At 37.3% G+C, this 26885-nt stretch overlaps 1 protein-coding gene across 4 annotated transcripts in view; it reads right to left on the reverse strand.

Annotated features, from left to right (window-relative positions):
• GPR156 (G protein-coupled receptor 156) overlaps positions 1-22175 on the reverse strand; it is a 34366-nt gene extending 12191 nt beyond the window's left edge. The window contains exons 1-6 of one of the 4 annotated variants that reach the window (XM_039366621.1): positions 20293-22175; positions 19453-19611; positions 18067-18203; positions 14617-14752; positions 11499-11609; positions 9095-9220 (exon numbers count right to left, since the gene is read on the reverse strand). In XM_039366621.1, coding sequence (XP_039222555.1) covers positions 9095-9220; positions 11499-11609; positions 14617-14752; positions 18067-18203; positions 19453-19587 — 645 coding nt within the window. In that variant the 5' untranslated portion in view covers positions 19588-19611; positions 20293-22175. The remainder of the gene's footprint in view (positions 1-9094; positions 9221-11498; positions 11610-14616; positions 14753-18066; positions 18204-19452; positions 19612-20292) is intronic. The other 3 variants (XM_039366622.1, XM_039366620.1, XM_039366623.1) reach the window with 3 other exon arrangements.
• Positions 22176-26885: the final 4710 nt, after the last annotated feature.

Here is a 26885-nt window from a genome sequence, read left to right on the forward strand (position 1 = left end):
ATTAACCCAGCCAACACGTTGCTTTTTAAATACTTAACTGTAATAATAATAATAAATAAAATATTATTTAGTAATAGTAACAATATTATTTAGTAATAGTAAAATAGTAATATTTAGTAAAATATTATTTAATAATAGTAATAATAAAAATATTATTTAAAAAAAACTTGGGAAGGAACAGACATGGGGGAATTACTTGGATACTGTCAGTACTATCCCCTCAATAGCTTGTGCACCAATGTTAAATGTGCACTTTTCTGATAAGGTTTCAGAATATTATGAAAACAGTCTTCTTGAAGAGAACAATTGTTTGAAGACACGTTTACTTACAGTTTTAACAATGTTGTTTTTTATTTATTGGATTTTATGGATAGCTTTTATGATATTATTTTATCTCATATGTTATAGGCTACCTAGAATCAGAAAAGGAAGCAGCATATACATTTTGGCATATTAATTTGTCAGCCCAAGATTGAAATTCTAGTCTTTTTTTAATGTTTTATTGATTTCCTAGTTTTACATTTAAGTATTTAAAAAGCAGCGTGGTGGCTGAGTTACTCAATAACTCAATGACATAGAAGTATCTTTAGTACAAGTCTCAACCTACCACATTAAATATTTCCTTTCTCTTCCCCTTAGTATTTACTGTCTCATGTTTAAACCAATACAATTTTTATTATATCAATTAAATAAAAATAACATTCTTACATATATCAATAATTTTTAGCTTATACATATCCTGGTTATTTTAACTGTCTTTATAGACAATCAATGTCCTAATTAGTTTTTCCCGATTTTTTTAGTTTCTCATTCATATTTAAATTTAACATTTAATATTTATAATTTCCAAGTTTTAAGTAACCAAAGTTCCCTTTATCACAATTCATCATAAAGTCTAATATTCAGGATACATGTCTTATCTAATTGAATATATTCTATTTCTCATCATCTTACATCATCTAATTAATAATACAGTATAACATTCTTATTTTCTATTAATTTCCAAATGTCTTAAATTTAGTAACCAAAATTTCTCTTGCTTCAACATCAAATACTTCCTGTCTTTTTCTCTTAATGTCTACTATCTCCTATTTAAGGTAGTACAGTTATATCAGCTAAGTAAAAACATGTTTATTACATTTATCAATAGATTTTAGCTTATATATATGTTAATTACTTTTACATTCAATCTTTAGAAAACAAATCAATATTTAAATTTAACTTTTAATATTTATACTTCCAGGTTTTAAATGACCAAAGTTTTCTTTATCTCAGTTCATAACAAAATCTAATGTTCAAAGTACACATCTTGTCTATTTGAGTATATTCTATTTTAATCCTCATTAATAAGTCAAAACTCCCATTTTCTTCAGCCTTATTCTAGCTTTCTTTCTTTGCAACTCACCTTCCATATCCGTGCTTTTAAGTCATCAAATAGGTCTCCCTCTGTTATTATATATATTGTTTGAGATAAAAGAGGCCATTCAGTCGCCATTTTTTTGGAAGAGCTAACAAATCGTCTGTCTATTTTTCCATCTCAACGTAGTTGTCCTGAAATGTTTATCTTCCCTTCGGTCTGTTCTTCTTGATCCTCAGGTTTCTTCTAGTTTATATAGAAAGTCTTTTCCATTTTCAGTGTTGTCAGTCCTTTTTCTTGGTTTTACATTAACTGTGTTTGTTGATCAGTTGAATCTTCTATCATAGTATTTGATTATTCCACTTCTTCTATTATATTCTGTGTAGTTGATTTTTTAATTGTAATCAAAGTTTGGGTGCGCATATATAGGCAGACATCTTGTTATTTTCTTGAGCTTCTTATTTCATCAGAAGCTGTAAGAATAGTTTCATAAATTGCTTTCAACATAAAGAGAATCTGTTCCTGATCTTCATCCATGTTCTCTTAGTGGTGTGTTAAATTAAAAGCTTTATAATCAGGGAGTGAAAATAATTTTGTCACTGAGTATAGAACACAGCTGGGCTTCTCACAGCTGATATCTACCAAGATTGCAAAAGTCTTATCTATAGTCTGTGCTTCAAGCCAAGTCTCTTTTAGACAATAACAAGTTGTAATATCAGGTTTAGCCACAAGATGTCAGCCATACTGTTTTAAAAAAAAATTAAGTCCAAAATTTTTATAATCCTTTTTTCCAATTTTCTTTTTTGTAAGTAAAAACCCAAATCTTCAATAAGAATAAAAGATCTTTTAGTCCTCAAATTTTAAAAAGATAGAAATCCAGTTAAAATCAGGTTATTCTTTCAGGATTTTAAACTCCCCTGGATAACAGTCGCCGCTGTTTTTAGAGGGTGGGATAGAATTTCCTTTACCCTCTCTCCACAGGGGGGAAAATACTTTGGGCAGCTTATACAGGTAGAAAAAATAGGATTGAAGAGAGGTTCAGATCTCACCCAGTCTCATCCACGTTGCTTTATAGGTGCCTGGTGGTAAGTTTGACTTTGGCTGTCTGCAGCCTAGTGACAGGCCATATTTCTATGCCCGGTCTTTTGTCTGCCGGTTTGGAGGGCTGCCCTGGATCGAGCGAAAGGGCTATCGCCCTTCCATGATCAAGCGGGGGTCCCCTCCTTGCTTGTCGCCCCTACAAGGCAACTTTCGACCCTTTCCAGGGTCCCCCAGCGGTGCGATATCGGATGTGGAAGATGGAGCTCACCACAGCGGCAAACTGTGTCGGAAGTCCTGAAATTCTAGTCTTTCCTGCTTCCCTTTCAAATCAATCAACTCCTAGTCATTCTTGTCCTGTTGAGTATTGAATTGATCTTGCTTCATGTTTACCTAACAGTTCTGTCTAATCTGAAAATAGCTTATCCCTACTTCACAAGTTTTACATGTCTGTGTAAACTATGTAAACTACAGGCTTTTGTAACATGTTGTAACATTGTTTTCAGTCTTTTCCAAACAGCTTTCACATCTTCTTTCATCACTCTTCCATTCATTCTTCTGAATACGAAAGATCTTTTATTCCTTTTTTATACACAACACACTCTTTCTCTCATTCATTCATTTTTAAATCATAAAAAAATCAATTGAGGCAACTTTATTCCAGTCACTGATCAACATTTTGTAAAATTACTGTCAGTTATTACAAAATACTGATTAAAAAGCATGAGTATTTCTAAAATCTTAGAAATGAGTAAAATCTATAAAAATAAATATAGTATTAATACCATAACACTATATATGCAGACATATGATACTAAGAAATCTAAATATTAAAGATATTTTGTGAATAAAAGATTGACATGTGTACTAAATACTGAGCTACTGAGCATATGTTGAGGCAGAGGGCTAGTAGGAGAGAACTTGCACAGCATGTTATAGAACTCTTTCTATAAGGCGGAAGCTTAGTTTCTGGCTGAGCTATCAAGTTGAATTGAAATTATTTTCCAGAAAAGGGGTGGCATTTCTATCCTTTGTAGCTTGAAAAAGTCATTCCTAATTGTGTGTATGTAGCACGTGTTAAAATTTTGATTCTTTTTATTTGGGTTTTGTAACCTGTTTTAAGATCAAATAGCTGATTCCTGAGTGGGACAGTTACTGAATTTGTAATGTTTGAAAATTATCACCAGATCTACCATAGCTTGCAGACAGTTCTAGTCTAGGGTTTCTGCCTAAGACAAAAGCTCACAAAGTGCAAATGTGTTAATAATGAACTCCAGAGGTTGTATATCAGAACATTATATTGGCTAAGGCTCCTAAAAAATTTGATCCCTCAAGCCCATGAAGCTCAAGGGACATATCAAAGGCAAGAAGGAGTTGCCTTGCTCTTGCAATCTCTTCAGGCCACCTAAGCCTAAGAATGGCTGGACCCAAGCCTTGATGGGAATATCCAAAGAGGTCAAAAGAGGATTAAGGTCCACATGAAGAGAGGGTGGGAAATGATCCCTATCTAGCAACAATCTAATTTTAAAGAAGCTAGCAAGACTAAAAACATTGTATGAAATTAAATTGCCCTAAGTAGAATCTTGGGCCCAATAGTTGAACTTGTCACTAGTGCCAAGTCCGGCTTTCAAATCACTTATCAATCTAAAACCAGTGTTAGGATAATCCCAAATAAATTGGGACAGATAATTCTCCAGTTTGTTCTATCCAGAAAGCAATCTGTGAGAGGAAAGTTAGACTTTATAATGAAAACATCATGCCTGACTCAACTGACTCTAGAATCTATTGCTGGGTATTCACTTGACTCCAATTATATGATCAGATTCAAAAGGTCATTTCATACGAGATGCCTAATCAGTTGTGGCATTTGTAATGGTATGTGGCAATGACTTTGGGACCCAGGAAAGAGATTCTGTCTAGGGGATGGTCAGATAAAACAGGGCATAATCCACAGTTGTATAATGGGCAGAAGAGGCTCAGAAGTTTTCAGGCAGTAAAGGAGATGGCAGGATATTTGTACTTTCAGGCTTACAAGAATCTGTTATCACAGCCTTACATTAAAATAGAATTACCTGGTCTGTATTTCTTATCTGGTCTACTTGGGACTGACACACTAGGGCTAGCATTAACAGAATGCACTTACTAACCTTGTAATTCTGGTTAGAATTAGAAACCAGATTTCCTGCTTTACTTTCTCTTGGACCTTTTCACAGCTTGGGCAAACCCTTCAATTTTGAATAATATCTGTTTATCTTTAGTCATCACGCTGTAAGAGATAATTGGTTCCTTTTCAAAAGGACCAAGCAATATTTTCCTTATGTTGGTGAAACATTTATCTACACTTCCTGCTGTCAAGGTCAGAGATAAGGCAGAAGAAATCTGACAACTGTCGAGGTATAGGAGACATCTTGAAGTGTATGAGCTGATGTAATGTTATTTAGAAAGGTTCTCACATTTTGATCGTAAAGACCCAAATAGGGATAATTTCAAAAATCTTCAGAAAAATCCTCAGTTTTAAAAGTATGATGATGATGGTATAATGTTAGATTTCTAAAAAAAAAAACAACTAAATCATTGTCTGCCAATTATAGTTCAATTTAATATGAACAAAGGTCAATAGCTATGAAATAATTGGCTTAGAAAAAAAAAGGACAAAGTCTTTGGATATTCATCTTCCCAGTTATACCGTTATTACAAAAAGGCAGAACTTATTTTATTATAGTGTTGTAAATTCATTTAGGTGAGATGGGTGGCGTAGAAATTTAATAAATAAATGTCCATATTGATATATTCCTTTTATTATCTGAGCTTAAGAGAACACAACATTTGGTGTTTACTGGCTGCTTATTAATTAAAAGGTTGGGAATAATTTGCTTGTATTTTTCTTGAGAGAATCCTCTAAAGACATCAAAGATTTTCTTCAGATTCTCAGTTTTACAGAAATAATTAATAGTTAAAAGGCAATATATTTTCTTCAGAATAGCCAGTGTGCATAAGAGTCCATAATTTTCATTATGGAGAAGAAAATTTGGCATTTAATCCGATTGCTGGGAGAGCACTTTGTAACTGTTTACTGGAAATTGCTCTCAGTAGAAAACTTTTGAGATGAAAAACTCATTAATCTACTGTTGTTTTCAGAATCAGAATAGAGCTGGAAGGGACCTTGGAGTCTTTTAGTCCAGCCCCCCCCCCCCAAGCAGGAAACCCTGTATCAATTCAGACAAGTGGCTGTCTAGTCTCTTCTTAAAAAACTCTAGTGATGAAGCTCACAACATCTGAAGGCAAACTGTTCCACTGGTTAATTGTCCTCACTGTTAGGAAGTTTCTCCTTAATTTCAGGTTATTTTGTTGCTTTGACTAATTTCAAATATCCAGAGCTGGTTCTTTGTTTCTTTTTCCTACCCATAGTGTCAGATGCTTTTAAATTGCAGGTCAGGAGTTTAAATGTATAAAATAGGTAAAATCTTAAGAGCAATTCAAATAAGATAAAATAGGATTTCAAGAATGAGAAAACAATAACAAAAGCTAAGCTGAATAAAATGAAAATATCTCCAGAGCTAGCTAAAGAAGCTGCTAGTCCAACACTATTTTAGGAGGGAAAAAAACCAATACTTTCCACCTCATTCCTTTTCCACATGTATGCATGAGCAGATTTTTGTTTAAATCATGTATTCAAAACCAAAAACCCTTTTTCTAAGTTTTGCCAGTCACAATTCTCATTCATTCTAGAGTCTACAAATGGCCTAATGATTTTATTTTTGTATTATCTAGTTTTGTCGTATCATTCATTCATATCTTCTGAGTACTTTTTGATTCTTTCATTATCAGTCACTGAAGTACAGCAATACAACTATGACCAATAGATTCCTTCTTAATACTCACAAGAACCTAGATGACACCAATTTATTATTTCAAGCATACGTTTAGCTCTTTCATTCATAACTAAACCTATTCTTTCCTACATGTATTCAATCTCACTCTGTAAGACCAGACCAGCTACATTGAGATTTATTATAGATAATAGATATAGATCCACAAACACTATTTTTCATTCATACTCCTTATCATTTATTTGTCTCACTATATGCTAGTGCAGTGGTTCTCAACCTTCCTAATGCCGCGACCCCAACCATGTGGTTGTAAGTTGAGGACTACCTGTATTTCCCTGCGGGCAGGGCAGGAGGAGGCCCGCACGCTCCGCCTCCCCTCCTGCGGCTGCACACGGGCCATCGCCCAGCAACTGCCTCAGCCCGGGAGCGCCGCACATGTGTGGTGCCGCCCCCTGTGCCGGCCGAGGCGTAGCTGGCAAGCAGCAGCGACAGCACAGGCCGACCACCAGCTGGGCCATCAGCTGGCCCAGCCCAAGGGAGGTAAGGCATCTGCCGGGCCCACGCGCGCCAGCAACCCTCCTTGCGCCCGCCGCTGCCCCGCACATTCGGTGTGGCAGTAGGCAGGCCCAGGCGCTCCTGGGTGGTCATGGAATGCGGCAGCAAGGGCGCAGGTCAACCACCGGCTGGGCTACCAGTTGGCCCAGCCCAAGGGAGGTAAGCCACCAGCAACCCTCCCTGCGCCCACCGGCCTCCCACCTCCCACCCCTGGCCCTCTTTTACTTACATTTAGTAGTTGCTCAGCAGGGAGGGGTGGAAACGTCCAGAAACCTCGCCTTAGCTGCAGACAACTTGCAGCACCGTTTCCAGACTGGGCTTTTGATGGGCTTAGCAGGGCAGAGACAGCCTGGACAATTCAAGAGAGTCTATTCTATTGGCTTTCGAAAGCCAATAGATTCTATTGGCTTTCGAATAGAATAGAGTCTCTCGAACAGAGTCTATTCTATTGGCTTTCAAAAGCCAATAGAATAAGAGGGAGTAGCACAGCTAAAGAAAAGGGGGGAAAATGGCGGACTGCGTTGTTTGGCGACCCCCGTGAAATGGTCATTCAACCCCAAATGGGGTCGCGACCCACAGGTTGAGAACCGCTGTGCTAGTGATTTCTGTAATTTGTTATTAAATGTTCAGCCAGAGAAAAACAAAAGTAAGTACTGCACCTTTCATTTCAAAATTAAGCATTCTAAGGAGGAAGTATTGTATCTTTTCTAGGCCAATTATCTTTAATAGTTATATAATGTTGTTAAAATCCTTCATTGGATTTTACAATGCTCAAAACATTTTGGGGTTGTTTTTTTTTTTTTTGGCTGTTTGCTACTGGAAATCCTCAAAAATAGCTTTTTTGTTTTACCAATTCTTAGCCCAGAAACAGGTATCTAAGTGCATTCCTTGGGTTCTTCCTCACTATATTCAAGAATGCAACTAGTCTGACAATTCCCTCATCAAGCAAGATCACATGGCTGCTATTGAGTTTTTTGAGTTTGGTCCAAATAGTGCACAGCACAATTTATTCTTGCAGTTGGAGGGGATTCCTTGGGATTATGCAATAGTGATTGTGTACTACCAAGCCAGGTTTAACCCTTAGTGACCTCATAGATATTCTCCGTGAACTCAGTAATGACAAAAAAATCAATATAAACATTAAGATCCAAAAAGTTTAAATTGGGCATTTTCTTGTAGAACTGCTTCAGATTCTAAAATTCAAGCTTAACGTTCAAATTACTTTTCTTGCGGCTCAGATGAATCCTTCTGTTCTGCAAATCTTGGTTTACAGCTGGGAGAAACTACATTTCATAATTAAAAATTAATTTATTCTTGACATGTGCAGAGGCATTCCGTTTACTGTACATATACCAACATTCAGTCCTAACAACTGAATTTCTTCACAATCCCAAGTTTAAGAATGCAGAGACCCATCATCATTAAAAGAAAGCCTAGCTGGCAACTTTCTCCTTGAACATTTGATGGGGCAATGTAACTTTAAAATGTTCGCTTCCTGGCAAATACAGAGTCTGCTGGTCAACCGGTTTTGTAATTGTTCTCAGGAAGGATATTTTCTAATCAGAGATACTTGAACCAAAGGATTCATATCCCTCACCTCTCTGTAGTTACGCAAAAAGCAGATCTGTACCCCTAATCCGTTTTGGAATTGCCTATTGATTATCTTAAAGCTATCAGAAACCTTTGGAATGACAAGTTTAAAAAGTCTTCATCAGGTAAATTTACCTTCAACTCTGAACCAAAAAAATTAATTAAAATTAAGCTTGCGAACTTAAAAGAGTTTAAAATAAACAATAAAAATCTACATACATTTTTGGTCTAGGAAAGTTATAAATGGATTAAGGCTCCAAATAAATTTGGGATATTTTTACTCTAAATTTTTGGAATTTACTATAAAAATTAACTTCTCCTGGGAAACAGTCTTATTTTGGCTATTCTAGTATTGCAAGTTGTAACAAAATGTGATGATTTTAGTAACTGAACACCAAAGGGTACTAAAGATTTTAAGCAGAATATAAGTCTGATGTTAGCTAATACATAAAATAAATAAAATGGTATATTCTTAACGGTGTGTATGTGTACATGTCTTACAGATAATCTCTGGTTTGCCTTGTCAACTTTTAATTCAGAAATTATCCATGAATAACTTGTGTTAATTATGCTCATAGAAGCTTCTCAGACGCATGGGGAACAGAAATATCCCATTTTTTTATAGTAACAGGGCAATTTGTACATTTCCCATCATTCTTCAAACAAAAAAGTTAATATTTATTATTTGCTATTCAGTCCTCTAATTTGAATCTTTCTGTCTTACCTTCACATCTACATTAAGATTTTGGAGACACTGGACTGGGTCCAAGGAGATCCATATGAAGAGCAGGATAATATCAGCCAGAACTAACAGTAATAACATTACCAGCAGCTGAAAATCTTTGATAATCTGCAATGCAAATATTCAATATTCCCATTTCATGATGTGTTCATAATTTATTTACAAAAATACTGTATTTTTCTTTAGATTATACAACCATTAGTCTGATTGGTTCTTTAGCAATTCAGTCTGCTTAAGGACCAATGTGAATTGTTCATCTCCCTGAAGCCCTCCTTCCAAATTCAGTCCCTCAAGGTCAACAATCTGATGATCTTTTTTTGCATAGAATTATAGAAATTAGAAATACAGAGTGATCTGGTATAGTGGGATAAAATATAATTCATACATACAAAATATAGGATTAATAACAATAGCAAAAACTGATACAAGTATAACTACTCTCTTCTAAGGGACAATATAATAGTTTTATCAAAAGTTCAGCAATAAAACTTGCCTTTGCAAAGGAACAGCGAAGTAAAGGAAACATTGGACATTTGCTGAAACAGATCACACATTTATATAGAATAAAAATCAAAACAAGATATGTCTAAAATAGACAGAAATGGAACATCAATCTAACATTAGATTGTAAGAAACAATTCTTGTTGACTTTTACTGGAAGTATTTAAAATATTTTTTTATTAAAAGTATTACAAAGAACATAAAACACAAACAAATAAAAAGAAAAAGTAGAAAAGAAACACAAATGCAAAAGGAAAAATAAAAAGAAATAGAAAGATAAAACTTTGTATTGCCTTTCCAGCAAATATAAGCACAATTACTAAATTATCTCTTGCTTTATAATCACAAAAGAAAGCTTACTCTTTTCTATTATCCCATTTTTTCTAATCAAAAATACAAATTATGTTATTTTTCCACTTTATGCAAAAATTCCATAAAGGGGACCTAGACGTGACTTTTGCTGAAATGTTGATGATAATCATATATATGAATAATATGGGGTATAATAAAAATAAATGTAGAAATTAATTCCAATAAGGTTTATCATTACCCAGTTAGACCATAAAATTGTAAGATGTAAAATAGATGAAACCTAACTAGGGACCACACTGTTTAGACATTGATCTAACTTTTTGGAACTGGCGAGCAAAGGCACTAATATGCCTCAAACTATGATTCAACACAGTGCTAATAAATAGTTTCCCCTTAGGATAACAGTAGAAAAGTTCTAAAAGTCAGTTTCACAAGGCATCTTGCTCTCTCAAATGCCACAACTCCTGGACTAACAAAACTTTCTCCCCTCCTTTCCACAGAAAATTAAAATAAATTGCTAACAACCCCATTTTTATTCAGTATATTTTGTGTACATTTATCTGTTCACCTGTCAACATAGGATGAAAGCACAACTTCCTTCCCACTTTTTACAGAGGGATGATTGAGATCATCCTGTCATATTGCACTACTTGTTTGGAAGTATCACTGCTTCAGATGGGAAGGTGGTGCAGAGAGTGGTGAGGATACCAGAAAAGATTATTGGTAATTCACTTCCTTCTATCTAGGGCATAGCATATAAGCGATGTTTGAGCAAGGTCCACAGGAATGTCTGGGACCCTACATGTCCTCTTCATGACCTATTTTCCTTGTTATCTTCTGGGAGGAGGCTTCGTGGTATCTGAAGCAGAACATCCAGATTCAGCCACAGTTTTGTTCCATAGCATCAACCTGATGAACTCTCAATTTTCCTCTTTCCGGTATGTATTCAAAATGGACAGTGATTAATATTTATGTGGGTATGTATGTATGCAGCAGGTCTATACATACATACATATGTATGTATGTATATAGCATGTGTATATGTGTATTATGTATGTGTATGGGTATATACATACTTTCTTTTGAGAGCAGGCAACAGAATTTCATTTTAATGTGGGCCAGTGTGCTCATAGTAAAAAATGACAATAAAGATTATCTTATCTCTTATCCTATTGTGGCAGGAAACCATTCTGCTGGGCAAAGCGCTATTGTTGCTTCTTTTAGGCTTTCAACCAGACATCTTTTGCTTTTTGCAACTACTTCAGTTTTGAGTAACATGATAGAGCCTTCCTACTTATGAGGGTGAGGAAAGTAATGGCTTGCTTGAACCAGTGACTGGGAGGAAGGATGAAGCAAAAATTGAATAATAAAACCACGATGTCTAATCAAGCCTGGTTTCTATGTGTTTAAATAGAAACAGGCTGCAGTAGATGCTGATCAAATTTGTGCCCAGAAGCACGCTCAAGCAAGAGCGATTAAAAAAAACACAGCCTGCACACAAACCTCAGCATGGCAACAACAAGAATACCACCAAAAGTTCAGCTTTGCTCCTCTTTCTGTGTGCAAGACTTACCACTCTTTTGTCTGGTACCTTTTGAGTGAACACTCTGTATAAACGCCAACTCTTTCCCAGGATAGGGCCCAAAACCAAGGAACCACTTATGTACAATATACAAATTCTCACCTGTTGGCATGGGAAAGATCCATCAGTCTAAATGTAAAATTACATGGTAGCGGAGATTTGTAATATTCCTGGATGAGTGATATGCAACCTATTCTAGAAGACACAGCATATTTTCAAAAGGATAAGTACAGTATACAAACGGAAGATAACTGACCCAACAAATTCATAATTAAAGCTTCAGGTTGTTTCTAAAATTCAAACTGTAACCATAACTGGATAGATAATAGTTACTGTAACCTGTTACAGAGAAAGCCACATTTAAAAACTTGTTTTAAAAACATGTACACTTAAGTCTGAAATGGTATAGGGTTTCGTGCCTGAGCACAGGGTTGGACTAGAAGACCTGCAAGGTCCCTTCCAATTCTAGATTATTATTATTATTATTATTATTATTATTATTATTATTATTATTACTATTATTACTACTACTACTACTACTATTATTATTGTTATTAACAAGGGAAGGTTAGGGACAAGGGATAAAACAGGAACCATGATAACTGTGAGTCACCTATTCGCATCAGAACCTAAGTATGAAGTGAGGGGGTGCATCACAATATACATCTGTTATCATCTGACTGCCTGAATGTTTATTCCTAAAGCTTCTTGGGATGAAGAACCTACTGAACTACGTTCACCCAAAGTATTAGGCCCCCATTATTTACTGAACAAACCAGAATGACTGGATTCACATCAGTTATAAATTATCATTACAAACTATAGTGGCTATAATTATGTAACACCAAAATTTAGTTTGTTTGGTTGTGGCCTAGAAAATTATCTGAACCTAGCCAATGATTTAACAGATGACCAGACATAGGAAGTGGCAGTCCTATATAAACCTGTTTCATCTGATCACTTGCTAGGACAGGAGTTCTCCAATTATGAATTTGAACTCCCTCCCAGGAGACACAAGCAATTTCAGCAAAGAGTTACATTTTTTTAAAATCAGATGAGATTTTAAAATCAGGCAGAGTGGGAGTCGATCAAACATTGCTCTGAACTTTGCCCCTTACTTCACTTATGCAAATTTGAAGTAGGTAGATGCAGTACTGCAAATTTGAAGAACTGGGATATACAGATTAAAGATTAAAAATAAATGGTATGTTTCTCATCCAACCCCATCTCCAAAATGATCATTAATTTTATTCAGGGGGTGTACAAAGCCATGTATTATTTTAGGAGGTTGCAGTACTGTAAAGTTTAGGCTAAATTAATATTTCCCTTGTTCTTACATTATGGACTGTTCATATTCTGTAAATATAAAGATTTAATTTGTGCACCACTTGCACCGGACTATGGCATAAACATACCATAGCAACACCATTTTCCTGCTGTGTCCCAGTTACTTCATCTCATCCCCAACCAACAAGTGGCAGAATCTTACATTCTCTTTTTTGTTTAAAGCCTCAAGCTATATAAAACGTGCAGACTTTGTTACGCATTTCCTCAATGGGTTGAGGGGAAGCTTTCTACCATCCTCTCACAAATGTCTGCACCAAAAAACTGAGAACAGCTATGTGATATATTGCCGTATATCTACCCACATTCTGGATACAGAGGGCCATTCCTTTGAAAGAGGAGTAAAAGAGGTCATTTTAACACCAAGCAGCCCTCTCTCAACAGATAAGACACATCTCCTCTCTACAAAGCAATCTTTTCAGTAGTTCCAAAAGATTTCACCTCATTTGTACTCTGATACAGGTGACCCTGAGGGCACAGATAAATCCCCTAGTGCAGAGGTCCCCAATCTTTTGGGCACCAAGGACCAGTTCCGTGGAGAGAGGTTTTTTTTGTGGACCGGAGGTGGCATGGTTTTGCATGCTGCCTGCATCCTGCAGATACTGCTTCGCTTGTTTGCATGGATCGGTTTCTGGCATGCCGCAGACTGGTGCCAGTGGCCTCAAGAGCTCTCAGGAAGAATGCTAACGACCAGACGACTGCAAAGAAATATGATCCTTCTACCCCCACCCATCCTGTCAGAACTAATTCTTCTATTGACCCCAGCATCCTGCCAGAACTGATGAACCTTCTTGCATGAGAAGCAAAACTTCTTCTTCCTCAGTGAAAAAACAGCCCAGTTGCCTTTTGAAAAAGCACCTATGAGACAACTATGATCTGGATAACTGAGAATCTCCATATCTAGGATTAGCATACTTGGGCTGCAACATTGCAGGTAAACACCAGATGGCACCAGAAGATACAGAAAACTAAATGGAGCTAAACTGTGAAGGGTCTATTGCAGAGGTCCCCAACTTTTTGGGCACCAGGGAACGGTTACATGGAGAGAGGTTTTTCTGCGGACCGAAGGGGACATGGTTTTGTGTGCTGCCTGCATCACGCAGATGGGGCTTTGCTTGTTTATGCGACCTGGTTGCTGGCATGCCGCAGCCCGGTACCAGTCCACGGACCAGGGGTTGGGGACCCCTGGTCTATTGGCATAACACAACCTCAATAGTACTGTTCAAGTACAAATACAAAGAAAATACTAGGCAGGCCTGAAGAAAATTGGGGGGGGGTTCTCTGTATACTCCCAAATGTGGCTCTTGACCCAGTTGCTGTGATTATGTGCTATCAGATTGAAAGGTAAGAAACTACTCGGGTTAATATTAAGCATATTTTACAAACCCAAGCATGATTTTTGTGCTGAAATTCAACGTGAATTTAACAGGAGTCTCTCACTTTAACTCACTAGATACAATCTACTTAGTTTTTGGAAAGGCTTTTTTCTTTTCTTTTTCTCCTTTCATTTTTTTTAAAAAAATCTTTTTTTTCCTTTTTGCATTATGTGCTAATTGACAGGAATCTGGAATTTTAAATGCTAGAAACTTAAAAAAAATGTTTAAAGGCTTCAGAAAGGTTGCTTCTGAAAGGAAAATACTGAAAAATAAAATCTTATTCATTTCCACATATTCCTCTGTATATCAGTAATCTGCTGTGTAACTGTATCACTAAGATCAATACATAGTAAATCTCACAATTGTTCTCAAAACGTGCATTCACCTACTTGAATCAGCATCTCTAAGGATGGTCTGCTCAGTGGATTCTGTTTTTCAATTCCAAAGAGATACACACTGCCGTAAATCAAGCCACTGCCCAGGAGAGTCACAACATTCAAGTTTGGACTAGACATTTTCACAATCCTGCAGAAGATAATGGATAAAGGAGAGAATATGAGAAAAGGAGTTATTGAAAGAAGTAACTGTGTTTTCTTTATCCTTTCCTTTCCTTCCAACATGTGCTACAAGAGTTTGTTTCTTGACACACTGTACCTAGATTTCACTATTCTGCTTTTCTTCCTGACTGAAAAAGTATCAGCCGGAACCAAAATGCTCCCTCCTTCCAAGTTAATTACATTCCCTGAAGTATCATCTTAAAAATGACATTTTCTTCCACTAGGAATAGAATTCTGAAGCATAGCGTCCCTAATCCCCACCTCTAATTCTGGTGCAGAAGGGTCCTATTGTCAAAGGTTTCTAAAGTTGTCAAGAAATTCAGGATAATTAACTATCGTACTTAGTAATTGTTTCCTCAAGCTTGAGTGATCTTTTATGTCAAGAATGATTCACTTTTCACCTAGTTTCTTCTCTGCTCTCAACTTGACAATAATAGGGAGGGGGTGGTTGAATTGTCTGGGGTGGGAATGGAATGCTAAGAATCTGTCTGCAGATCCTGAGGCCCTGCTTCCCCCTTCAAGGACACGCTGCACAGGTGTCTGAATGATCCAGACAGCTCCCATAACAAATGGAGTGTAGATGATTGGACAATGCAATGGACTAAGGAGAATAGCCAAAGGAGAAATTCATGTTTAATTATATGGACCTTTGAGCAGGAAATTCAGAGCCGGTTTTGCTTCATTTAAGCCAATGTAGTGTATTCAATAAAAGTATTACTTTTGGAAAGAACAATGTTCCAGGAGTTCCTTTCTTGGATTTGCTAGCTGGACATCTGCTATTTTAGAGCAATGATGCAAAAACTGTGAACCTTGTGCAGCCTACCAACACCTCTTTTTCATTCCCAAAACGAACAGAAGAAAAAAAATGCAGCCCCTTTTTTGTATTTTGGTGGCATTTAATGGGGCAAAATGTTCTTAACTCTTGCATAAGCTCACATTATCCATGCTAATCCTTGAAAAACTCATCCCACTAAGCACAAGTTAGATGTTTTGCTACTTGAGGAAATAGGAGGCTCCTCACATGCAACAGCTGATTAGATAGGCAGCTGAGTTTTTCTTCATCAGCGGTAAGGACACAATCTTGTCATTCAAATCTGAACACAATACCCAGGCTCTAAGGATACAGGTCAACAAATCAAATACCTGCTACCACTATTCAGCATTTGGCCTGTGAGGTGATTGGCTCATTCTGCTTTCAATTACTTCATATAATAATTTATTCTGAACCTTTCAAACCATTTCTTTGTCTGGGACTACCTTGGTAATTATTTTCTGCTATATATGCAAATCAAATTAATCAAATCAAATCAACCTTTATTGTCAAAGTACATGTGTACAATAAGATTGGCTAAGCCTCCCTTCGTGCACCCCCCCGACACAATTCAAAAGTGACAACACACAATCTTATTGCACCATGTGAAATTATTGCACAACGCGCCAGCCCCACAAGTCTATCATACATGGAGTTATTTCCCACTCAAAAGTCTGACAGCCCATGGGTAGAAACTGTTCTTCATCCTGTTGGTGCAACTGGCTATGCTTCTATATCTCCTGCCTGATGGTAGGAGAGTAAAGAAGTGCTGACCAGGGTGTGAGTCGTCCCTGAGGATTTTCCTCACTCTTCTAAGGCAGCGGGCCCTAGCAATGTCATCTAGTGGTGTCAGGTGACAGCCCACGATGTTTTGTGCTGTGCTCACCACCCTCTGTAATGTCTTTCTATCTGCGGCTGTCAAGCCAGCATACCACACCATAATGCAATGTGAGAGGACACTTTCTATAGTGGACCGGTGAAAGAAGATCATCAGTTGTTGTTCCACTTTGTTCTTTCGCAAGACCCTAAGGAAGTAGAGTCTCTGTTGGGCCTTTCTGGCCACCTGGGTTGTATTGATTTTCCAGGTGAGATCTTCACTGAGGTAGACTCCCAGGAATTTAAAGAAGGAAACTCCACGCACATACACACACCTGATGTAAAGTGGGGCAGGTTCCTCTCTTTTCTTCTGGAAGTCTAACACTATCTCCTTTGTCTTGCCAATGTTCAGGTGCAAATTGTTTTCTAGACACCATGAGAATAGTTTTTGTACGCTGTTTTGTCTCCACCTGTAATAAGACCCAATACGGTGGTATCATCTGCAAACTTAATGATCGCAGTGGATGGGTCAGACGATACACAATCATGTGTGTACAGTGAATACAGGTAGGGACTGAGCACACAGCCCTGGCGAGCCAGTGCAAAGCTTCAGGGAGGTGGATGTGACAGACCCGACCCTCACTGTTTGTGGCCAGTCCCTCAGAAAGTCTTTGATCCAGTCACAGATGGAGGGGGGGAAATCCAAGTCAGTCAGCTTTTCAATAAGGATGCTCGGCAGAACAGAACTGAAAGCTGAGCTGTAGTCAATTAAAAGCGTCCTGACATAGTTTCTGCGTTTCTCCAGATGGCTCGCTACAGAATGTAAGGCAGTAGCTACGGCATCATCTGTCGACCTATTCCCCCTGTAGGCAAACTGATGTTTGTCAAAGTCCGATGGGAGGCATGTCCTAAGGTGTTGGAGGACCAATTTCGAAGCATTTCATCACTACAGACATTAATGCGATAGGTCTGTAGTTGTTTAAGCAATTAATTGCTGTTTTCTTCAGGACTGGGACAATAGTGGCTACTTTCAAGCATGATGGAACACAGGCTGTTTGCAGGGAGATGTTAAAGATCCTTGTCAATTCAGAAATGTAAGAATTAATGAAATAAACATATTGTAAGATTTTCTCTAGGGCAGAGATCCCTAACCTTTTAGGCACCGGGGACTGGTTCTGTGGAGAGAAGTTTTATTACGGACTCGAGAGTGTGTGGTTTTGTGTGCTGACTGCATCTCACGGATGGGGCTTTGGTTATTTGTGCAGACCAGTTGCTGGCATGCTGCGGCCCGGTACTGGTCCATGGATCGGGGGTTGGGGACCCTTGCTCTAGGGAGAATAGGCAGAACAATAAATATAAAAACCTGCTCATTCCTTAGTTTTAAATTTTCATTATGTGAGCATTTATAGAAAATCTGGCCCTTAAAACTTCCAGAGCCTTATCAAGGCCCATTTATTGCCCTCTCTGTGTTTGGGAGGTTTGACCTCATCCTCATGAGTGACAATAAGGAATCCACAGCCATGTTCACTGCAGACCCTGAAAGTATAAAACTGCTGTAAACAAAACCAAGATTCTTCTCTTGCGAAATTCTTGAATGACAAAGAATCAGAAGATCTTACCCAGAGAGTAAAAATATAGGACTGACTTGGCCTTACCTATTTTTTCTGAATCGAATTGTGAAGACGATGAGGAAAAAACTGAGCAGAACTCCACTGGTGTTAAAGGCCCAGACAATCGCCAAGAGGGCCACTGAAAAAGAAGAGGTGTTCTTACAGCGGGTCTCTGGAAATGGCTGAAGAAAAAGTAAGGTGAAAGGAGTAAGAACTCTTTGGAAATTTCTCTCCCAAAAAGGTGAGGCGGCCTGCCTCATAAGAATTCACTGTGAATCCACTGTAATATTTTATATCTCATATACCAAGAACAGAAGTGCCTTTGTCTTAACCATTTCTGGGTAAAAGAAAAAAATATACTTCAGTGTGGGAAAACCTATCTTTTCTACTTTTAAAGATTACTTGTTTTATAACTGAGTCAACAGTCTGTATTATTTCTATAATACTGGATATGTTTCACGCAACTCTTGCATTTGTTTACAATGTAGACTAAACTTGATGTTACACCACAATTAAGCCAATCCCTAAATTGACCTGGTCAAAAACAGAGGCAACATAATTCAAGTGACTTACAAAACAAAGCATGTTTTGAAGTTTTTAGGGCTTGATTATATGGATAAAATACTGCATATTAATTCTTTATTTCATTTCCCTGCATAGTTTGATGAAAGGCTGATATAAAGAATCCACATTGCCCATGGAGAAATGAATAACTCTAAATATAAAAAATTAAAGAAATATAAAAATATAAAAATTTGGTGGAATTAAAAAAAATAAAAATAGAAATTTACTACTACCACCTACCTAAGCAATGGACAATATGTTTCTGAATCAATTTGTCAAATTCTCAAGAAGGCAACGTGTAATGCTAATAGAAGATTTCAGCTGCACCAGTTACTTTATCTGGAAGCAGGAGGTCCAACAGATTTCGGACCTCTCTTGCTGGGAGATTACAATGAACAGATACTCCAAAAGCTCCATATGTGGCCCAGTGCTACTTAACAATTTTATCAACAAAAGAAAACTGTGTCACATTTCATGCTGCACTTTTCTTCTGGATGTTCTTACATTTTACATCGTATGTCTATACAGTATATACTGACTCAACAGTTAGATTTTTTAAACTTGTTTGAATGATGGTATATAATTCCCATTCTATTTTGTCAGAAATGGCTTGTGCCCAAACAGGAAAAATTAAGAGAAAACCATCAGTATTATAACTCCAGAGAGGGCAGCAATACAGCTGATATTTTCCTGTTATTTTTAAATTATATAGCTTAAGATCAGGCAAGAACATTTTATTGTTCTGAGTACTGCAAATTACTTGCACACGCATACACAAACACACACACACACAAACACAATTTGAATGAGCCAATTACACAGTTTGTGTGTGTTTGGCTTTATAGATCATTATTTATAGATACTTACAATTGTTGAAGTACAGAGATCCCTCAGAATCAGTTGTTGTCGTTCTTGGCTCTCATAATCAAAATTATTCTCATATAACTTGGAATAATTGGACCCCATCTCCACAGCACATTCTAAGCCTTGATTCAACCACATGATCTGAGCAGAGCTTAGTTAGGCCTGGTATAGGAAGTAAGGTTGATCTCAAAAACTGAGACTCAGATATATGCAGCAACAGCTGAGAATTACTTGACAGAAATTTCTCTACCCTTAAAAGTCCTGAGTTGACTGATAGGAATCATGAGCAAAATTATTAGACTGTAATAATTTAACTCACATGGCCTCTTGTTTAGTATCTATCTATCTATCTATCTATCTATCTATCTATCTATCTATCTATCTATCTATCTATCTATCTATCTATCTCATAAATTATAATGCATGCATATAAAAAGAATGAAAATAGCTGAAGGAAGTCTTTGTTCACCCACATGGCACAGCTATAACCAAAATACCAGCTATTGTACACATTTATTTAAAAAATGCTGATTTTTGCAAAAGTGTGAAAAATGAACTACAAAAATCAGGTATTTTGAAAATAAAAACTGTATTTATTTGCTGTACCGTCAAATGACATAAAATAAAAATGATGCCTGAGTAATGCCACTCAGGAATCCAGCCTGGCCTAGGAATCCAGATTAAATGTGACAGAAATTGTGCACATGCTTAAACCAATACAATTGTCCTTAATCTTTACTGTTATTAATGAGTAACAAAGCTAGAAATTGTGTAAACATATGTGTAAAAATTATTCGGCCTAGCACAAGCGTGAGAGAGAAAAAAAGAAAAAGTTGGTTTTACCTTCTGTAGCTGTACTCACTCTCCCCGGGTTCAAGTTAAGTTTTGATCACAGCAGCCCTTGTCGGACATGCGAGGCTCCCCATGTAACCCTTAACTCTGCTACTTGCGGCAATTGTCGTGCAATTAAGGCGAAGGCAGGGGAGCTCAGGTGGAGGGCCGGCTTTGGGCAAGCCCCTCCTCCTCCCTCTCCTCACCCTGCAGTCACCGAAAGGGTCTCTGGGCGGGGCGTGTAGCAAAACTGGAGAACTGCTCCTATTGGTCCCTACAACTGTATACCTGACCTTGAGAAAGTTGTTTATGAGTGTAGATGTTATCAGAAAGAATCTTTTTTTTCCTGTTGAAATTTGCCCTGACTTGCTATTATGCGAGAATGGAGGGGAAGAGGATATTTAGACAAAGTATTTTAACTTATATCAGTTAGCAGAAAGAACAAAAGAGAGTCCAGCCCTGACAACGAACGTACGATGAAGAATTGTAACCTTGAGGGAGCCTTTGTTGCCAATTAATCCATATTTGATGGTTTGAAGGAACACGGTCTCTGCAACATTGCAAAACTCAGGAAAGACGGGTCTCCGCCATCGGTTAAGTGTTTCTTCCATTCTCCACCCCGTCCGATTTCATTTTCTTAGCTCGCTTGCCTGAAATTTGCAACGACTTCGTGGAACGTCCCTCCACCTTATAGCAGAATCGCCTCTTTGCATTAACTTTCTCTTCTAGCAATCTGGCTCCTCTTGCTTTGCGTTTGTCTGATATAGTATTGGATCGATAAAAAGGGGAAAGGACACGGACACCTCTTACTCGTCTTCTTTTTAAATGAAAAAAATCATGCTGACGCGGGGGGGGGGGGGACAAGATTGGGCTGAGTCTATTGCTCTCACCCTCGCGATCTGACCAAGCCAGGCAAGCGCTCCCCTCCTGCCGCTGTGCTGCTTCTCGCCGGTTCTTCTCGAGGTGGCTGGTCCGGGACTGGAAGACAGGTGCTCCGCACTCCCTGCTGTACACCTCATTCCTTCTGTGCGCGAAGCTGAGTGCACGTTTCGGCGAATCCGATTCGGCGACGATATTGCGGGCAGAAGCATCAACTGAACAAGAGGGCTTGGTTCAAGCTGCTGGGAGCAGCTGGTCGCTTCTTCAGAGGAAAACAAAGGCTTCAAAAGGCGGCTGGTGGAATAAAGCTGGAACATCAAGCCTGAAGCTGGGTTGCTATTCGAAGAGAAACGAGCAGCTTCAATAATGAATGGAAGTTTCTTAGATGTACATGACCTAGAATCGCGTTTGCCTCTCGTGTATTTTTATTACTAATGGCTGCCCCTTTCAGACGCCACAAGACTTCTCTCCAAATAAAGTGATTGGTTTTGTACATATGTTTTCCCATATAGTGATGCATGAGACAGAATGGAATTCAGGATTAATTAAATCATGCCTTAAATCCCTCTGAGGGTTCTTTCCTTACAAGACACTTTAGGAGCACATAACATTTAGCCAAATATTAGATGCGCATGCAAGACATTGACCTGCCTCAACTAGATCTCCCAAGAAAGCAGAACTCTTGAAACAGGCATTGTCCCAGAAGGAACTTTTTATTGAGTTAGTGATCACAAGAGAGCAAAGCAAGGTCTAAAGATTTAGCACGTAAAGGATTACATAAAAAAGGAAATTCAGGACTCCTACCCCTCACCCAAGTCCAACTGTCTGGTTGAAATCCAATCAATCCACAGGTGTCAGTTTGTTATGAGAATCTGGAGATTTAGCCAGCTTCTCAAGGTCTCTCTCTCTCTCTCTCTCTCAGTTTCATTTCCCAATGGTCCTAGGTTCCATTGTCTGGAGATAAGGCATATGTTTTCAGGTCACATTCCTCTCACCCAGAGGGAGGGCACCCTGTACAGAGCAGAGCAAAGCAGATAACATTCCCCCTCCCCATGCAAGCACCCCACCCCAACAGAATGGCAGGCCCTGTAAATGAATACATAAGCTCAAGCAGGGAAGGAATAAATGAAAGAGGTAAGGTGGAGACAAATACATTTGAAGCGCCCTGACAGCAGGTGAAGCACTTCCAGAGGATCTTGAAGATTAATTGTACCCAGCAATCCCATTTTTCATAATTGTAGTCTTTTACTTCTAATATTAGCTGAATTGTGAATTGGAATTGCTATTTTAATTAACTCTTATTCTATACTGAATTTTCACTCTGAATTTGGCAAGGTGCTAGGGTCTAGATAGTTTTAGGATGTAGACAAATTTCATAAATGAATAAATGTGTACAGTGTTGTTAATTATATGGTTCCAAGATATTTTACTGTCTTCCTCATCCCCCTTCTGCAAAACAATCAAAATATATGCCTAGCTAGACCTCTTCAGACTTGCCAGTTCCATTTCTTCCTCTTAAAAAAAGATTAATAACATCTCACCAGCTTACCCATCTACCTCTCCTTTGATATTAATACATAATTAAGGTAATTGACTGTGGATATATTTCTTGACAAACAGGTTATTATTGGTGATACTGTAGCTTACAGACAGCTGACTCATCTGTACAAAATTGTCTTTGATGGTCTAGACAACACATTTGAATAGTTTAATATTAAAATTCCTGTAAAATCCCAGATTTGGATCTGTTTTGTTTCTTTTTTCGGATAGGTTTGAGAAGATGTAGAATTCCACAAAGTGTAAAAATAATGCCACCAGTTAGGAGTTTGTTGCATCCAATTAATTTCTTGGAGAACATTATGAGGAATATACTGTAGTTATAATGGATGGAGGGCACATTCTGCTAAGTGCAGGAAATCAGAAGTCCAGGCAGTTCAAGTGACTATAAAGGCATATTCCAAGCTTATGCTCTCTATAAGAATCTGAATTACTAATGGTCAAAGCAAACTGATGGTAGATAAGAGTCAATGGAATTCAAGGTGGACTGAACTTAGATTTCTTTTGGGTGTGAAGGGACTCAGTACTGATGATGCCTTTGACCCCTCCCTCAGGCTCAACCTGGTCATCTATGAATTCATGGCTTTGTTTGTCTTGTTTTTCTCTTACTGGTTATATTCTGTTTCAAACATTTATGAAAATTGGAATTATTCAATTATAATCTTTATGCATGCTTACTTTCCACTAGGTTAAACCTAGCACAGCTTGATATATTCAGATGTATTGGAGTGTAAATTTTAGTAAATTTTAAAAGAATAAGAATATAAAGGGCAGTCCATAACTGGAAGGTACATGAAAAATAATGTCAGACAAATTATTAATTTATTAGAATATTTAGATAAAAACAACCAAGTTCCTGCAGGGCTGATATTTTTAGATGCTGAAAAAGCCTTTGATCAATTGAATTGGCATTTTATGTTAAGAGTAATGGAAGAGATGAATTTTGGTGAAAAGATATTGCAAGCTCTTATGGTAATATATCAAAAACAAACGGCACAACTTATCGTTAATGGAGGCTTGTCAGAGGTTTTTACAATAGAGAAAGGTACTAGACAGGGTTGCCCACTATCACCGTTGCTGTTTGTCTTAACACTGGAAATACTGTTGATCAAAATTCGAGAGTCGCAGGAAATTAAAGGAATAGAAGTTAATAAAAAAAGAGTATAAGTTAAGAGCTTTTGCGGATGACTCGGTCATCACTTTGTCGCAACCTACTTATTCTGTAGTAAAATCATTATAGTTGATTCATAATTATGGTTTGGTTTCGGGTTTTAAGATTAATGTTAATAAGACTAAAATTCTACCTAAAAATATGACTAGTCGGGAGAAGCAGACTTTGGTTAATTTGACGGGCTTTGAAATTGTTAATAAGGTAAAATATTTGGGGGTGATGTTATCTGTTTCTAATGCAAAATTATTTAAAAATAATTATGAAAGGTTGTGGGTTAGGGTACAGAGAGACTTGAAGAATTGGGAAAAGTTGCAATTATCCCTCATGGGAAGAATTGCAGTGATAAAAATGAATATTCTACCCAAGTTTCTCTTTTTGTTCCAAATGATACCGATTTTGAAGAATGAGATCAATTTAACTGAGTGGCAGAAAGGCCTTAATAAATTTATTTGGGCAGGGAAAAAGCCAAGGGTTAAGTTTAAAATTATGCAAGATTTCCGTGAGAGGGGAGGACTCAAGGTGCCGAATTTGAAATTATATTATGATGCGGTGGTTTTAACATTAGTTAGTGACTGGGTAAATTTGACAAATTCTGATATACTCCACTTAGAGGGATGGAATCTACTTTTTGGGTGGCATGCCTATTTAATATTTAATAAAAAAATGGATTGGGCTTTTAAATCTCATATCTTAAGAACTTCTTTACTTAGGATTTGGAGAAAATATTATAAAAGTGATTTCAAAGTACCATTATGGGCTATACCTTGGCATGCAATAGAAGGAATAAAAAGAGGGGTTAAAATGGATATGGTGTCTTATAGACAGTTACTTAAATGGGATGGACAAAACTGGCAGTTAAAATCACGGGAAGAGTTAGCACAAGAAAATATTATTTATTCTTGGTTCCAATATAGGCAATTATCAGATAGATGGAAGATGGACTGTAAGGTGGGTTTTCTCAGAGAAGATGAAAATCTTATTAAGCAAGTGAAGGATCAAAGACAAACCCACATTAAGAGAATTTATGGGGTTTTAGTTGAATTGGATTCAGAAACGGAACTAATTAAAGATTGTATGATTAGATGGGCGCAGAATTTTGGCGAGCCAGTTCCATTGGACACCTGGGAAACTATTTGGGTGAGAAATGTCAAATTTACACAAGCACAGAACTTAAGGGAGAATTTTTATAAAATGTTTTATAGATGGCACCTTGATCCACAAAAAATGTCTTTTATGTACCCTGACTTACAACCTAAATGTTGGAGATGTGGTTGTATGGACGCTACTTATTATCATATTTGGTGGTCGTGTAGAGAGATAAAAGCATTCTGGATTAAGATATGGTGGAATATCCAGAGAATTTTTAAAAGGAGGGTAAAATTTACTCCACAATTATTTTTGTTAGGTATAGTTATTGATTGTGATACAAAGGAGGTTATATTGATGTTAAATTTGATTACAGCTGCGAGGCTGTTAGTAGGACAATATTGGAAGAAGGAATCTTTGCCTACATTGCAGGAATGGTTTCTTAAAGTGTCTCATTTGGCGGAAATGGCAAAGATTTCGGCTTTCTTAAAGGGACAAACGCAAGAGAAATTTCTTGCTGTTTGGGATAAATGGATAAAATTCATACAATTTAAATTTGATATAAAAAAATACTATATAGTTTTTTCATAATTTTTAACTCTCTCTATATATATATTTTCTATTTTATATTCTCTTTTTTTATAAATATAAATTTTTTTAACTTTTTTTTAATTAAGCCTATATTCTGCTCTGGGAGGCCCTGGGGGGGGAAGGGGGGGTTGGGTAGGGGTGGGGGAAGGGGGGTTTTGTTGGGTAATGTTTGTTTTTTATTTGTATATGTTGTTTTTTGTTTTTGTATTGTCTTTTATTTTCTGTAAAATTTATAAAACTTTTTAATAAAAAAAAAAAGAATATAAAGGGCAGTAGAATCAGCAGCAACTAGCCTTGATGGTTTAGTTACCTTCACTATTCCAGATAGCAACCTGCCTTAAATACCATCTTCTGAGTAATAACAGGAACCCAGGACCTCTGTTTTGTGTGGAAGTATTTAGGTAATTACTACAGACTTTTTATCTGATCTATGATGACGGGGGATTGGTTGGTTGGTTGAAACAATTGATAGGTCCACCCATCTCACTTCCTTAAAAAAGAATCCAAAGGAAAAAAAATATAGCTGATGTCCTCAAAAAAATACATAGTGGAATTCACCCATCTTCTAGCATGTTGGCTATTCCTCCAGTATGGTGTCATCTGCAAATTAAATGAGCTCTCCTTTTATCCTCTCATCAGATTATGAAGATGTTGAAGAGTACTGGATCCAAGACAGAACTTTGTGGTACTCTACTGCGTGCTTCCCTCCATTGAAGACTCCACATTTAGTGCGATTGGTCAGCAAACTGCAAATCCATCTGTTGGTGATGTTGTCAAGTCCATATTTTTCTTTTTCACCAAGTAGATGATTGTGGTCTACTGTGTCAAATGCCTTACTGAAGTCTAAGTAAGCTATGTCCACAGTATTTCTGATTCACTAATTTACTCAGCTTTGTCTGGCATGATGTTTTTGACAAACCTATGTTGGCTTCTGTTAGCTTTGCTTGTTTCTAAGTGTTTGCAGATCTGTTACTTGATTAACTTTTCCAAGATCTTCCCAGATATTGTTGTCAGGTTGATTGGTCTGTAGTTTCCTGGATCCATTTTTTCCCCTCTTTGAAAATTAGAACCATATTAGCTCTTTTCCATTTCTGGTAGTCCACTAGTGCTCCAGGATCTTTGAAAGATATGGTTCAGTAGTTCCAAGATGACGTCTGCCAGCTCCTTCAGAACTCTGGAATATAATCCATCTGATCCTGGTCTTTTGAGCTCACCCAGAGTAGACAGGTATTCTCTTACTATTTTCTTGCCTATTTTAACTTGTATTCCTATTCTGTTTTCTATGGGACTGCTTTTGATTGGTTTTCCTTTTGTCTAAAGA

Source organism: Crotalus tigris, unplaced genomic scaffold (assembly GCF_016545835.1).
Source record: "Crotalus tigris isolate CLP2741 ecotype Arizona unplaced genomic scaffold, ASM1654583v1 scf7180000020347.5012614909:4044961, whole genome shotgun sequence".
In the NCBI taxonomy this organism is placed as follows: Eukaryota; Metazoa; Chordata; class Lepidosauria; order Squamata; family Viperidae; genus Crotalus; species Crotalus tigris.